Source organism: Manduca sexta, chromosome 21 (assembly GCF_014839805.1).
Source record: "Manduca sexta isolate Smith_Timp_Sample1 chromosome 21, JHU_Msex_v1.0, whole genome shotgun sequence".
Lineage (NCBI taxonomy): Eukaryota > Metazoa > Arthropoda > Insecta > Lepidoptera > Sphingidae > Manduca > Manduca sexta.
In genome coordinates, this window is record NC_051135.1 from 13,006,061 (window position 1) to 13,023,473 (window position 17,413).

General features: G+C 35.6%; 1 protein-coding gene and 1 long non-coding RNA gene across 2 annotated transcripts in view; one reads left to right on the plus strand and one right to left on the minus strand.

Moving 5' to 3' along the window:
* LOC115447910 overlaps positions 1-17,413 on the plus strand; it is a 30,062-nt gene that overhangs the window by 7,676 nt on the left and 4,973 nt on the right. The window lies entirely within an intron of this gene.
* LOC115447143 (fatty acid 2-hydroxylase) lies at positions 1,352-15,645 on the minus strand. The gene is made up of 6 exons (XM_030174096.2): positions 15,294-15,645; positions 7,339-7,561; positions 6,713-6,894; positions 3,238-3,364; positions 2,523-2,642; positions 1,352-1,772 (listed from the first exon to the last, which is right to left on the minus strand). Exons 1-6 carry the CDS (start codon positions 15,597-15,599, stop codon positions 1,687-1,689), a joined length of 1,044 nt encoding a protein of 347 aa, XP_030029956.2. The 5' UTR covers positions 15,600-15,645; the 3' UTR covers positions 1,352-1,686.

The following is a 17,413-nucleotide window of genomic DNA, read 5'->3' on the forward strand; positions in this document are numbered from 1 at the left end:
CCCGATAAAATTGCATTTGAAAGATTATGTTGTAAGCGCAGAATAATTATTATAAGTCTCAGAATTATATACGCTAAAATTCAAATTACTTACCCCCTTATTCATAGAAGTTTCTTATCTAACGACCGACTAAGGCTGTGATAACAAGTCTGTTTCTCAGTGCTGACGGCATGGCAGTCTTCACAGTGCGTAGACGTAGAACCGTTGTGATTGGCTAATATTGAAATACGACAATAATAACCAATCACAACGGCCCTATCTATTTCTCAGTGCCGTTGGGCACTGAGAAACAGGCTTGTTATCACAGCTTTACTCCGTCCTTAGATAAAAAACGTTTATGAATAAGGGGGTTAGTATTTACCAATTCTAAATTTGAAAGATCTTACACTAAAATCTTCTTCTATAGGTGTTTTAAAAAATAATGAACTTAATGTTCAGTTAATAAAGTATTTACAGAATTAGTTAAATGCATCGTCCGTCGGCAACAAAATTTGTAAAAAAAAACTATATGTAACTCAAATCAAACTTTCTAATCTTTTGATTTAATGATGAGTACAAAAAAACTAGAATAATTAAATAAACTTTCTGAGTTACAGAAAGAATCGGAACAGTTATTAATAATAATTAGGCGTCCAGTGGTCGAAATTCCGACCGTCGAATTTAATATATTTGTAAAACATATACATACTTTTTTTTATTTTTCTGCACTCCTTCTGTATATGAACTTTAATCATTCCAAATCTCACACTCGGCCGCGCGCGCGATATCCTTAGAAAGAAGTACAAAGGTTTTTCTTCACATATTAATATACAGAATTTTGTGTAGTACATATTTATCAAAACAACGTTGAAATATTATTAATTTTAAAGCTATGTTCAAATGAAAGGCTTTCTATGCACATTTAACCACCAAGTTTCACTACACCAAATAAATACACAGAATAGGCGTGTTAAACGCCTCTGACACTCGTATAAACGGGGCCTAAGGCATAAAATGCTACAACTTCTTTATAATACATACACCCACGACCTTTACCAACGCAGGGGTAGCCAGAGAATTTTAATTGCTTCAGACTAACTTAGAAAGACTAATATTTTATCCATTTGGTGCGAACAGTTTTAAACGTGCTTGGGAGAAAATAAATTAATAAATTAGCATTTCAATAAACCACAGACAGGGTTATAGAAATCTCAGCGAATACACTGTCAACTTTACATCGGAAATTTATTTTTTATTGGAAATGCTATCTGAATAATTTAATTAACCTAACGAAGTTGAGGTTTAAAAGAAAATTCTACATTCAAATGATGTTAAAATATTAATAATTACATACTAATAGTTAATACAACAGTGAAAGGGTTGACAACATTTATTATTCTACCCAAATTATTTGCCTAGGTATTATTTTATCACATTTATTGACATAAGTACATATTATATAATATATTCAGTAATATTATGTACATATTTATAAAATTGAAACAAGTAGTTATATATACAAGATAAAGTATAACGTCACTTTAACGAACTCTAAAAATAATAAGTATTCCAATTTCCAAGTGCCAACTTCTAAATAATCTTGTTTAGATTTCGAATGTGCTCCTCACCATTTATGTTTTCTCAACTATGAACCTTACAACCATAGAGTATAATGACTTTTCACGCTACAACCCCTAAATACAACCACTACCAACGTAAACTTATACCCAACTTTCTGATCTTCACAAAAGTCCTGAATATGTAGTCCCACACTTTTGTCGTTATTCCGTACGCTGTAACAAAAATCAGAGTTCACTAAATCGTTCATAATAATACTATAATAATACATGTGTTCTGTATCAGCCGTGGATTTACATAAGGGCTTTTTGGGCTGTAAGTTGTAACCCAGGGCCCTGTGGAATTATACGGCCCCCAGCCCCCAGCCCCCATTAGAGACAGTAAATACCATATCAAATAAAAATTGTTTATAAGAGTGTAATATAAGTAGAATACATAAGCAAAGGTGTTGATTTCTTTTGCAATAATTTCTTATAATTGTTTTGTTTATTGTCTCTGTCATATTAGATAAATAATATATTTTACTATCCCCATTTTTATCCTACACCGCGTGCCTACATCGGTATCGAAAAACGTCTTTTGATAAGATAGGAAATATTTAATTAATTAGGCCCCTAAACTATAATTATCCCAGGGCCCCCTAACTCTCAGGGGCCCTGAGCTTTAGGGCCTCTGATGTATGTATGGTTAGACTACTGGGAAATCTGCATGCACAGTTGCTGCGCTCTTGTAAAGATCCTGTTTTTGATATTGGGCTCGTCTAGTTTAAGCTACCCAACCGTTTACAGCACGCATTGGCGACGCAATAACAACGTCGCTGTTGCTTTTTTTTAAATCAATAACATCGAATAACGAACACCCCTATCGACATTTCAGTCAATATGCACGCACTACCACCTCCCCAGGCTAGTAATTGAATGCAAGAATGCTGAATATGGATATTTTAAATTCAAAGTATTTTTTACCTTTGTCGTGGTTGACGAAGTGGTGGTTTGAGTGGTATCTCTTCATGGCGTAGAGGTAGGATCCGTCAGCAGGCGATCCATGATGCACATAGTAGTGTACCATATCATACGCTAGGTATCCTACAAATAAAAGCAGTTACATCTAGTAATCTAGCTAATGCATTGCGTTCTTAGAAATAGTCTGATTTGTGCTTGTAGTATTTAAAGAAAAACAGAAATCGAATCGCTAAGAAATTTAATGCCATGGCCATAAGAATTCTTTTATTTTTTTCTTCTTTATATTCCGAAATAATACGGTCATTTTGCATATAATACTGTCATCGTTGTAGTATGTGTATCACACCCATAACATCATAAGTGTATGATGCCCAAGTAATAACCAATCCATATTTTGTTACCGAAATAAAACAATTTGTCCTAATTTTGATCACGATTGATAAGAAGTACAACGGGCCATTCACAATTTCCGGTATCACCACACGTAAAATACACGTCATTCGCTAAAAATAATATCTTGAATTTATTGACATGCGAATTCGTCTGAAGTGAAGGTATCAATTCTTCTGTTTGTTACAATGCATTGTAAGTACAGATATGAATAGCCATTATGACTTGCCCTACATCTCACATTTACGCCTTAGTCCATCACGCTTCTCTATAGATTGGCAGACTTCATATACCTTCGAAATTCTTACGGTTAAGAAGGTTTACTCACCTATAAGTGCACCAGTGAGCTTAATACGAGGGTAGTTTAAGAATGGTGACACTGCGCTATACAAGATGACTGCGAGCACCAGAGCCGGGATTGGTGGAAACACCTGACGTAGTTTGTCAAATGGCACCTGGAAATATCAATGTTTTCTAGTAGGTAGCTACCAAAGTATACATGCAGAATTGGACCGGGTCTTTTCAGGTAAGGTCATGTTCGAATCTAGTGATATTAGCTATACGTGAAGGAGTAATGTATTCGCGCCAGTGCCAAAGGGTATATATAACCCGATTCTCTTCGCCTTCGTATTTAGGTAGAATTTCTGTACAATGTAATTATCATTAGAATTATTTGCAGACCGCATTTATGAATAGCCTATATGTTGTCATGCCCTTTCGGAAAATTTCACCATTCACTACAAATACGCGCTGAGTTGTTTCAACCTTTAGGTCTTCTCAGGCCAGGCCGCGATAGAATTTGGTATTCACGTGATGTTTTGGAAAACTCCCATGGTCTATAGTAATTTCATTCCATTTCATCATACTAGCCTCCCTATAGCACGAGCTAGGCTTCACTGGCAACATTGTTTTACAGAAACCCATTTCATATCACGTGTCGGCAAGCGGTGTAATGTTAACCGATTTCTACCGCGCATAAATATTATAAAAAAATATTCATCCAGATTTTGCGAATCAAACTCATACTGTATGTTTTTCTACGGTCTCGCCGAAGTGACTCCACTACGACTGATTAAGTGTAATTGAGTCCAGAGAGTGTCAACAGACCAGTGTGATTACCCTCACCAGTCGAGGCGAGTATTCGGTCTGTTTAAAACCGGATATAAACAGACTGATTCCGTAACACTACACATAAACGTGGCCCACTATGGCGGGTTTAGAAGTTGTGTACTGTGGTCAAGGGCGTCGCCAAGGGGGTGCAGGGAGGGGCGGCTGACCCCCCTCCCTCCTACAGGTTCTAAAACTCGAATGAATTCACCAATTCCATTCCTTATATTCCGTACACTCCAGTACGCTGTGCTCTATGTTATTATTAAAGCAGGAGAGGGGGTGTAATATGTGCTCTCGACTTTATCTACAAAACATACTTTTCTCATTCTTCATATCAACTTATGGCCCCTAGGCCATCGGCTTGTGACGCTCTTGACGGTGGTCGCTCTCTGGGCGGATATAAATATCAAACTACCAGCCCCGATTTAATCATAAACATAGTATATACCTAGGCATTAAACATTTCCTCGGGTTTTATATCGCGTAGGTCTATTCCTAAAAGTAAGTATGTTATCTTATCGCACTTAGTGATAATGTGGCCTATATTACTAAAATAATTTTCGGAATCGGCTTAATAAGTCGCTAATATCACCTTCTACATAACTCATACTTTTTCTTTTCTAATATTCTTTTGTAAAATACTCCTGATAATAATTATATAAACGAACAGGGAACCTTAGTTCGAGGGGAAAATAATACTTTGTTGGTGAACGGACCTAAAAAAAGTCTCATGTCAGAACGAGATCCCCTTAAAATGTTAGGCCTCGGGATATTACCCGAACCCCTGGTTTTGGACATCCTCGTGGCATGCTGTCATGCTGTATGATAATAAAACTTTTCGGTATTTCTTAGCAATGGTAATGTTAATAGCAAAGTTTGTTCGAATAACAGCACTACATTAATTAAGTTTCGATTTCCTTTTGCACACACAAGTCATTATATTACGTGGTAAATTGAATTAAACTGCACTACCTCTATGAATAATTTATCTTTCTTACGGTAATGACATTGTAAAATCGATCTTTCCTTTACTATAATGGATGTTTATGAGCGGCGGCGAATACTTACTACTGGTTGGTCTACTTTTTTTTTTTTTTTTTACGGCAAATTGACCCCACTGAACCTGATGGTCCAGTTCAATAGAATGTCGACTATATAGAGATTATTACACCTCCGCAGACGACACAATAGGGGACCGGACTATGCCTGATTTTGTACATTATTCTATATGTAATGGCTTTTAATACAAAAAAGAAGCACGTCTGCGAAAACAGCATAAAAATTGGTTAAAAAATGAGCGAGTAATTCATATTTAAAATATTGTAACGTGCACAAGTGGGTGCGATGTGGGGATATCGCTTCATCTCTTTCTGTCGCACGCGTCGTAATGCCCGATGACGTCACATGTGGATATTTTGTCTCTTTTCTGTTTCTTGTTAACTACCCCTTCCACCGAAATTCAAAGACTTGTTGATTTTTTTACCGGATTTTAATAATTCCTTTTGTGTTATAATTTATATAACGTAAATATTTGATAATAGTAAAGAACAAAAATGAGTCCGGTACCCTATTATGCAGGCCTGTTGGAAAAGGATATACACAGGCTGATCCCGGGACGCGACACACTTACGTGAGCGACTATGGCGGGTTTTAACACCTTGTGTACGGTGGTCGCTATCCGGACAGATATAAAATATATCTTACCAGCAGCACCATTAGCTCCTTTTTTCGATTTTTAGGTCCTTTGTTATTCATACTGTATACAAGTACGTAGGTATTATTTGTATTTGTAACATGATAAACCTGATTTCCGCTGACCTTTTTTTAGGTCCTAATACTAAAATTTTCGTAAAAGTTATTTTCTAGTGCGAAACCTAAAAACAGACCTAAATTAGCAATAATCTGTATAACCTATTCACGAATTGTATAAATCTATATAAATATTTGTATCCATTTAAAATCTGTATCAAGTGTTAAAATCTGCATGAATACAAATAATTCACTGTACAACCCTGCTCTCTGCTATAAGTATTATTTCCAAAATAAATAAATAATATGTAATGCTTGATTTTAGACAGAGCAAGAGGACATAGTGACCTTTATTTTTAATCGTAACTAACTTTTCTATTTCCTAATATTTTATACATAATATATTATAGAAACGCATTGTTTTTTCATCATTTTTAATCAGTTCATCCAAAATCGTGAAACAAAAAAACAACACTAAAAAAGTTAGTAGATAATAATCGATATGACATCGCTCCCAACAGTTTATGGTGCGACAAACCCACGAAAAATTGGTGACATTGGTGAGGTATTAGATAAGATAAAAAAAGCACAACAACAAAACGGTCCCGCACAAATTGTGTTTCTAAAAACATAATATTTTACACTAAGGAAGGTTTTTGCAAACGCATCCGCTAAGAGCAATGTTTAATCGATGAGCTATTGCTGACCAGTCCCACCAGGGTATTTAACGTAATAAACACGATTGGTAGTCACTCTTGACCCAACCCAGAAACATAACTTTTTGTCATCATACAAATTGTCTTTCCGAGTAAAAAATCAGGAAATTAATATTTTCACAGTAGACGATTCATACGCTTCACCACGGCACGAATGATTTTTATCTGTCCAAATGATAATGGTCATTCAGCCAAGAGGTAAATCAATGAATTTAAAAATCATGTTACCTTATGATGCATTCCATGGAGAAGGAAGTGTATTTTGATCATGACGAGCGACAACCCTGGATCCCGATGGAACACCCATCGATGCATCGAGTACTCTATGATTGTCCAAAGCCCTATGCCTTGTATTATGTGGATAATGTATTGCAGGGTTGACAGGCGTGATTCCGTGCATTTGTCTGTAACTGAAACGCATTGGTTAGTCTCTTGCGTTTTAGGAAATATCTTCAGGAAATCTATAATGAGGTAGCTAAATATGTACATACATTTAGGTGCAGAATTATAAATTGAAAACTCAGTTTTAAAATTTGAAGGTAAATTTGATCATCTTATGAAAAAAATATTAGTATTCTTCCGCAGTGGCGGAATAAGGTTGGGGAGGAGGAGGAGTTGGCCAATTCCAGAGGCCTCACTCCAAGATAAAGGACCTTACGTGATGTCCAAGTTAGGACCTTATTCAGCAAGGCATCTTAAGCATTTTTAATTAAGAAACTCGAAATAAGGGAATGTCTTTTTTGTCCCCCCCCCCCCTCCCCCCCTCGGGGTCTATACAGACAAGGATCTAATATAACTTAGAGACTTTCAATAACCAGCCTATGAAACTGCATATTTTCTCATAAAATACAAACCTATACACAAAACATGTTCGAAATACTGCATCCAACCCATGTAGAGGATGATCGGGATCCAGAACATGGGTACGAGATACCAGGGCGTGTAGGTGAAGCTCTCCAGAAAGGGGCTGCTGAAAAGCCTGCACTGCCGATACACTGCGCTATTCACCCACTTCTCATAGTGAGGCGCGATGACGTCCAGTTGTCGCAGGATCGGTTTGGACCAGTCCAGGCGGCTCTGGAATGATTTTGTTCGTTACTATTTGTTTAAAAGCGTCGTCGTTATTAAATTTTGCTGATGATATAATATTCTAATGATTAAATAATTCTTTCAGCCCTGTATTTATTGTCTTACTGCTGGGCATAGGCCTCCTCTATTACTGAGAGGGTTTAGGCCTTAGTCCACCACGTAGGCGTAGTGCGGATTGGTAGGCATCATATACCTTCGAAATTATTATGGAAAACTTCTCAGGTATGCAGGTTTCCTCGCGATGTTTACATTCAAATAATTCACAAATAATATACACATAAATTTTAAAAAGGTCATAGGTGCGTGCCCTTGGGTTTTAAACTTGCGGACATTCGTCTGAGCAGTCCATTCCACCAGCAACTAGGTTATCGCCGCTTCTAATTCGCCTGGATCGCGACCATTATACTATAGATGTAAACCCCCACCAGAATAGCTCATGTGTGTACCGTTACCATCTCTCCTCTTACCATCAAGTTCAGAGAAGTAACTTTCGCATGCCTGTATAAAAAACAAAAAGAAAGTCGGCTCTTCCTTATAGAAAACTTTGAGAGACAACCCTTATACTTGATTTCTTGATAAGTAGATATTTTTATTCCAGATTCTAATAACTGTCTACTCTATCTTCGACGTAGTAGCAGAGATTAGATAGTGGAAAAGCGCGTGGATAATTAAGGGTGTCGGGTGGGAAATAAACCTAAAGAAAGGTAAAAAAGTACGCATGTATTGCTACTAAAGATTCTAATAGATACTAAAGGTAGGTGTCGTTCCATCACCAGATGTGCTTCTGAATAAAAAAAAACATCACATTGTCGTAAGTTATTTTCTACGGAGAATTTCAGAATAAATACCTATTATGGGTAAATAAGCGGCCTTCCACATGTTTTGACCGACGGAGTGGCGCTAATTACGCAGTTATTTAACCGCGATATTTAGCGGCTTGTTAAATGATCCACGTCATAACTGACCGTTGACTGTACCCTCGATGTCTTGGTCTTATGTTTAATAATGATTGTTGATTAGTTAATAGATTAGTTGGTAGACAAGTATATTGTACAGATAACCCTCCCGATTTGGTCAATAGTGTGTTGAATTCATAAAAACGAGATACTTATTTCATTTTATAGCAAAGGCATTGAGGAGACCGTGGCCCATCTGCTAGTCAGTGAATATTACTGTCCGTTAACACCTACAAACTTCACAATTAATAACATATAAGATAATAAAGAATGAGATAAGGTTAACGATAATTAATCGAGCACAAATGAAATCCTGATAAATTATTATATTATATTTTATGTATTTTTTTTTACTCATAAAGCTTACAATCAATTAAATAAATCATAATTATTTGTATGTTTGGCTTACGAAAATTATGATTTTATTGGCCACAAAGCCGTGTACATACATATAAGTAACTTAAATAATAAGTGCACTATTTACATACATAAATATTATCATAAACACCTAATTGACAATTATACTATTAATATACGTAGATCATACAAATAAGCTTACGAAATACTTGTGTATTTCCTTACACCAACTATCCACTTGCCAATATAACATCTTGTGTTCTCATTACACTTGTACTCAGTGGTGGCCTTAGCGGACGCGAGGTCCTGGCTGGCCAGGACCTGGGAGAGAGCACATCAAAGTTTTTAACAACAAAAAACAAAACAAAAATTACAATCAAAAAATTGTTTAACTTGATATATACATATATATCAACTTTACATTTGAAATCGATGCCTAATTTAAATTAAGCTTTAAAAAACGATGTTCAACAGAACCCCTCTAAGGCCACTACTGCTGCAATAATAACGTTATCAGTCTTTAAGATCAGCATCACTCTGGCGCCTCGCATCAAGACATCAATTGAAATACCGCCAAGTATTAAACTCTGATCTCTGAATCCTAAATCATTCAGCATTAATTGCCGTGGCGGTTAATAGGAATAAACTGCTATAGGTTATAAATACTTACCTATTACATACAAACTGTCCTCATCTTTTTATATAACTGTATACAGTGCTACATTTGCAATGTAAATACTTTGTAGAATAAACATATTAGAAAACGTAAAAAATATTTAAAATTTTACGGCTTTTTGTAAACATGACCTTGCATTCTACGTAAAGCTATCAAGGCAGCTTTAGTACCTACTTAAGTAAAACAAGGACTTTACATTTTACAACGGTCCATAAATCGTTTTTCTTTCTTTCTCCACTGTTCGGATAGAACTCAGAAACTACGCAAAACATACCATATATGATAAAGTTCTCAGAAATATCTAATCATAAATTTATACCGGCTTCAAAACCGCTTAAAACCTAAAAAAAATTACATTACCTATATACTGGCTACCAATTTTGGAGTCGCTGACTAATTCATATTGCTGGTTCAGCTAGATAAATATTAAATATATGAACAGCACGATAACTAGCAACGAGGATAATACTGAGGACAATACTGAGTGGATGAACCTGATTAAGGATCCCACTACTCACCGGGGCCTGTAGTCCCGAAAAACGATCGTAAAGTACTATCGAAGATTTTTTTTTTTAAGTACAGACCCCGCAATTACCACCGAGGGAAACCTGCGAACGGAATACTGGTTCCCCCCGATTTAGCGACTGCAGGGCCCTGGAGGAAGAGAGGAAGAGGAGAAATAGAGGGAAGTGAAGGAGAAGGAAGAGGATAATATTAGGATGGGCGGAGTGAAGTAGGAGAGGAAATGTTCGCGAGTCCCATAGGCCTCAATGTGTTATCAAACCAAGAGGTATATACACACTGCACTGTATGCCTAGGGCTGCGACAAATGTCCCCCCATGCATGGGCGTGCATTCGATGTGGAGACCGAGCGCACACGAAATGCCTGGGGGGGGGGGGTCTATCGATGAGGTTTAAGTTGAGAGTAATCTCAACATTTTTAATTAATATCGTCATGATCGCAACGATAATCTAATATGTCGACACTATCATACCAGGTTAGGTAAAACATTATACACAGTGATTTAACCACTTATTATGCGAGTGTAAACCGTAACCGTAATCTATGATAAAACTTATCTAAATCAATATAAAACCTGATCAACATTGCGTTTGGAATAGACTATCGTTGCAATAATAATAAAAATGCTCACGCACTTGGGGATGATGGCGTGATGTAAGCAAAACCATAATCAGTATAAGTATAATGATTTCATAGAATTTGCAATATAATAACTCTATTGAGATGTAGTCATAACAACGTGCCATATGCATAAACATCTATTTTATAAAACTGCCACTCGGTAAGGAGTGTGGAATTCGATTACCTTAGAACACAAACGAATGATTGTTCTAATAAGATTTTCCTTGTCGTTCCGGATAAAATTTACAATAAGGTTTGGGTACAGACTACTTCCAGCCGTGGAAGTGGACTTCCTGTACCTGATGGTGATAAGACTTAATATTTAATGATTCAGTGATGAGCGCTGCGCAATTTCCCGCTGTGATTTATAATTTAAAGATCGGGTGGAGTTCTAGTTTTGTTCGAACAGTCGTGTCACATGTTAACGCCTTCCTAATCCCATCATTCATTTGTGTTAAAAAATATAGCAATATATTTTTCTCTCATCAATGGACACAATATTATGATTAAATAATAGAGTTATTAATAATCATAAATAACAAAAAATAGCGTCACTATATTTTAGATGGATACCATTGGCCATCCTCCAAATGGACCGCGGCTTTATTTATGCCAAGGTCTTACGAAAATTGCGAAATAGATTTATAATTGTAAAACCAAATGTATTATGGATTACGAATACCTAAGTATCCATTCATGATTTATAATTAATTTTTTTTTCAAAGTAAGGAATAAGATTGTTACTATCCCGATGCTACAATAAGCCGGTCACAGCCATAACTAGAGCGGTTGATCCATGCCTGGGCTCGTAGTCGTAACCCCCCAGTCATAAGCAGTCGTAAGACCGAGAGCACTCAAGTTGTCTAGGGGGGAATCGAAATGATTCCATAAATGTTTTAATTAGCCGTCTTTCTGCCGTATTTAATCCAAATCCGTTTAACTGTTTCCGCGTTTACTTGTAACATCCAAAAGTATTGAGAAAATTCGCATTTATAATATTAAACAAATTTTATTGTTCCCAGTATACCTACAATAGTTACATATCCTATTATGAGGTACGTAAATATTTACAACCTACATAGTAACTCAATTAAACCATTCGGCGATTTCAAGTTTCAAGTAACAGTTATCGTATCAAACAGTTTATGTAGGGTGCTCATTTTATTACCATTAGGAAGCATAGTTTTGAGCGTGTCTTTGTGTGTGTGTGTGTGTGTGTGTCTATGTGACGAATGTTCATTAAGAACTTATGAAACAGGACCTATGTTTTGTAAAAACACAACAAGACAGTAACCGCTACCCTAGCCAAAACGTCTAGTTTACCATTTGCCAGTTTAATAATGCGATGTACTATTTCCGCGTTTAATTCCCGTGGCTACCACTCCAGACAAGGTCGGGTCGGTATTTCTATGCATAAATATAAATTGAATACGACGAAGGTGACGCGCAGGTGCTCTGTATATAGTCTACAAGTGTTTATCATTTACGTCTTTCGGCTTTGATTTTAAAATGGACTGACATTAGATGAAATCACAAACAGTTCGCTCAAACAAAATTCATTTTAGCGTGAATTGCTTATGTTCAGTCTTGATGGAAAGCCCAAAATCGCACGATTCAAATGTTTCGTTGTAAAAATTTGATTTTGTTCTAGACCTGGTAGTAGGACATCCTAATGTCTGTTACTAAAGACGTACCTAACAGATATGCTAAAGGATGTCCGCTTCACATCTGAAGCGGACATCATCATGTCTGATAGGAATTGGTACTTACATTAAATAATTCAAAAAGTATATTTACCAACTAACTGAAGATTCGTCTAAGGAGCTACATTACAAATCTAGTAGAATTAGTAAAAGATCCAGCCCTAAAACGTGGTGAACAAGACAACTACCTAGGACCACGCGCACATGTAAGCAAATTAAAGAAAATATCATAATCCTCCTTCGGCAATAGTTCAATCCACTCACGATCTAAATCTAATAATCACAAATACGAGTGTGTAAAACAACTAATTAAGATGTATTCGTTACTTATTAAGGCGATACCTCAAGGTCCATTTTCATACATTTTGTTTCGGCTTTAATCTGGGTAACTAAACAAGTATTGGCAAGTAAAGAATTTAAATTCACGTCTAGTTAGTGATTAGTTCTCGCAGTTGAAAGAAAAATGTAAAAATAATTAATAATCATGGATATTTCGGCCTTTAAAATTTAATATGACGAAATTTTAAAGGCAGAAATATCCATGATTATTAATTATTTTTACATTTTTCTTCAACTGCGAGAACTAATCACTAACTAGACGTGAATTTAAATTCTTTACTTGCCAATACTTGTTTAGTTACCCAGATTAAAGCCGAAACAAAATGTATGAAAATGGACCTTGAGGTATCGCCTTAATCAATTCATATACGTACACGAATTATACGGCAAGCTAATCGCCTGTGACTTGTGCCTATATTATAACAATATAAGATTTTCAGATTCTCGTTAGGATTAAAGGTGTTAACATAGTTTTTTCGGCCGCCAATCTTTAAAACACGCGTCTGTCGATAACATCGAAGTGTGATAGATAAAATATAGGTGTGCGTATGAAGCACGGGATCATTTTATGGCTGCTATCGATGGATTGTAGTTGCATAACTAAAGTTAATGCGTTACAACTTTTCTAAACGCGTAGTGGACAATACCGTGTTAGCCGCGAATTTCGTATTGTAGCATTTAATTTAGCCATACGCATTAAGCGCCGTGATACCGCCCAGTAGAAGGGGCGTCCTACCGAGGCAATATCTAAGTAAAAAATCCTAAATTGTAATCCATAATTTTCATTTTTTTTCTAAATACTGACATGTTTTGTAATATTTTTTATTTGGATTTTTTAAACTGTGTTCTAAATTGGAATGCTGGATCACGTGACCTTTTTCATTGCCAAGAGCAATTATTTCTGTCCAGTATAAATAGGTATTACTATCATTTTTACATAAGTACCGAACAGTGACACTATGACTAAGACATATAAGTAATAATTCCTAAAATAAAGAATTAAGGGAGACTATCTGGGAATAGGAACACACTATCTAGGCATCATTGCCCTTTTTTGATTTCCAAAAAAAAGTGCAGTTTTTACCGCCCAGCCTTAAGAGGGGTGACTGAGCGGTCATGTTGGGGCTCATCAGACTTGCGCACCGGCGTGGAGCCGCACGGATTTTTGATAAACGTCGAATGCCCACCGGGGCGAGTCCCTAACTCTATATACCACTCCACGCTTGACAGTACCAACTAAAACTCTGCATATTTGGCTTCACATTACGCGACATTGCCCATCTGAATGGTACAAATTAAATATTGTTTTTGTATAAATATTTCTTAGTTACTTAGCTTAGCTGGCAGTTTAAATTTGATTTTAAAGAGTTCCGCTCTGCATTTTCGAAATCTAAGATACTATGCCAATGAAATCAAAACGAGGCCATTCTGAAGCTACACATAATCCAACGCAAAAAAAAATAATTTAAATCGGACTACAGGGTTAAAAAAGATCGCTGACAAACCTTTGATTAAGAATACGTTTAGATAGACACTGTAAGCTACCAATGCGTATATAAATATTAAAGCATTTTCAACAACCCGCGTGATTTGAATTTGAAAAAAACTTATATTAATGTTATTATAATATAGTTACGCTAGTGCATAGGTGCATCTGCACTTACGCACTAGCGTAGGTGCAGATGCACCTCCCTAAACCTAATCTTGGCGGCGCCCATGCCTACCACTAGCATATATATTTATAGTAGTACTATAAAATACAAATTACGTACTATAAAAATAAAAGGTAGGTAATACCTATAGAGAGGATAATATTATATAAATAGATAAGTATTGTGAATAAAATGTTTGATAAAAATAATTTTGATGTTTACCTACCTAACTAATTTCTTTATTGCTTAAATAATCTTAAAAGATAAAGAGGAGTTTACCACTTGCAAAAGTATCCTTGATCTACTAAGAGTATACTTGATTATAGAGATTCAGAATTCTTACTTATTATATGAAATCGACGAAAGTATAACATAAAATTAAACTTTTTTGATATTCAAAATATGTTGAACAATGACAATTCAACTGTCGAATTTAATATATTTATACTTAACCCTTATTATACACAAGTTTTATTCCTCTCCACTCTTTCTCCATTTAGAATTTAATTAGGTAAATACTTATCACTCCTCTACGTGCACCTAATGTGTTTAAAAGACGCCCAAAAATTTTCCTCGCGTATTACTATTATTTAGATTATTAATTATTATCATATTCTAATAAATTGTTAACTCTCATTCCTCTGCTTACATATTATGTACCTATTTCATAGAAAAGGAAGGCTTTGTATTGAATGCGAGCTATAAAAAGCTCCGCTCCTAAATTATTATTTTACTTCGTTTCTCGTCTCGTAGTAAAAAATAATACAAAAAAAAATCTTAAAAAAATTAAAACCATATTTTAAAAAAATATAATACAACGAAGAAGTTATAATTGAATTTTCTTAAAAGTAAAGTAACTTTCACGAAAGCTCTGAAAATATAAAAACAATTACCTCCAGCTCTTCCAGGAAGGCTATCTCCTCTTCATCCCTGGACGCCTCTTCACTAGTAATAATCCTACCGTTTTCACTAACATTATCACTCAATATCACATCTTTTAATTCATCATCTTTCACTTGAAAGTCCCTCATCAGATGGTACGCACTATTGCTGTGGCCATACTTTTTCATCGCCTGCATTACAGACTTGCCTTTATACATTTCGAGTGTATTCACACCGCCAGGGTGGTCACGTAAAAACATTTTTAAATCGTAATAATTATTGTTGAACTTCACGGGGAACACGCCGCGAGCTGCCATGGTTTGCGCGGCCTTCGCCGACCGCCAAGCAAATACGACTAACGTGTTATCAGTCAAACCGTGTGATAGTACATGTGTTTTGGATGAACTACCATTGGTTCGCGAATCTCTGACCACCTTGATCAGTTAGCGCTTGTAAAGAAATGTTAATTGGTTCGAGTTGGAAATGCTGTTCACTTCTGGGCCAAACACGTCTAAAGTCAATCATTCCTGTTGGCTCCACTTCAAACGCGGAAGTAATTTGGACAGATGATGTTTATTATGCAATTATTTTGCTGATCAGCGACTATTGTTAGACCACTTGGGTTAATAAAATTATCACAATAATTTATTACTACCAAGACGCTGATGCTTTTTTACGGTAAAATATTTGGAGTAAGAAAGCTTTAAAGTTCTATGGAACGATAAATATAATGTCTGTCTGTCTGTCTGTCTGTCTGTCTGTATAACCGTTATAGAAACAAAAACTACTCGACGGATTTTAACGAAACTTGGTACAATTATTTGTCATACTCCTGTGCTGGTTATAGTATACTTTTCATCACGCTACAATTAATAGGAGCAGAGCAGTGAAGGGAAATGTTGGGAAAACGGGAGAAGTTACTCCATTTTTAAGCTTCCGTCGCGTGTGCAACCTTAATGGTTAAAGCTACACAGAAATCATGTATGACGGAAATGTTCTCCTTAAAATTATGTAAAAATATCCCACGACAGCATATGTCTATCTTTTATGGTTGACTCACAATAACACGTGTAACTCCCGATAGCTTAGCAGTTCGAAGCTTTCTCATTATATTTGTCTACTCTTACGTTTATAACACTCTCAGTCATCCCTAATTAAAAAGTTAACATTATTAAATATTCCATAAAAAGAATCATAGAAATCGGTATAGAAACACCAAAGTTATACATGAAATACGCTAATAATAAGCCATCATGCGTGAATACTGAATCATGCTATAAGGATTATTTTTGTATATATACAGGGTCATTTCGACATTGCGTTACTAAATGAAACCACAGGTTCGTGGTGACCTCTGCTAATACCGTGCAAAAGATTATTCATAAGTAACGAATATTTACGTCAATAATCCCGATTTTAGATTTATGGTTTTTTGATCACGCTGTCTCTTAGCGCGCTTAACTGAAGTGAATGAACTACGTCACAGCTGATGATATTATTACCGAACCTATAGGGTTCAGAAGGTCAGCTCACAAATGAACTCCCAATACGTTCACTGACTTGGTTGCAGCAGTTCATTGAGTCAATAATTAATTACTACAAAAATATTTCGTTAATTATAAACGTTATTTTCGTTAATAAAATAGTTTTCTTACCAAAAAGTTACCTACATAATTACTAAAGTTACAAGATTTAAATCTATTGGTATCGTATTTTTTTTAGATTCTACATGATATTCCGACATTTATTTTAATTCCAACATTAATATTTCGGTTTGTCATAATACCTAAAAGAAGACTACGTACACATTATCGAACGTCATATTATGCTTTCTGTACCATTTCTTTGCTAGATAGGTACACTATGGCAATGCGTCCGAGTCTTTGACCGAGTCCGAAGAGCGCGGGATTATTCAATACAATAGTCGTACTCTTTCTCGCCTAAACTCGCAGTGTTGTCAGTATAAACTTTTTTACCAAAAAGCTTGCTAAAACGACACAGCATTTCAAAAATTCTGATATTAGATTTTTTTTTATTACATGATGTTCTAACAGATTTAACATACAATTGTATTACAAAATAAAATAAGTAATGATTTATGATGAAATGATTAATGAAAAGTGTACCTAAT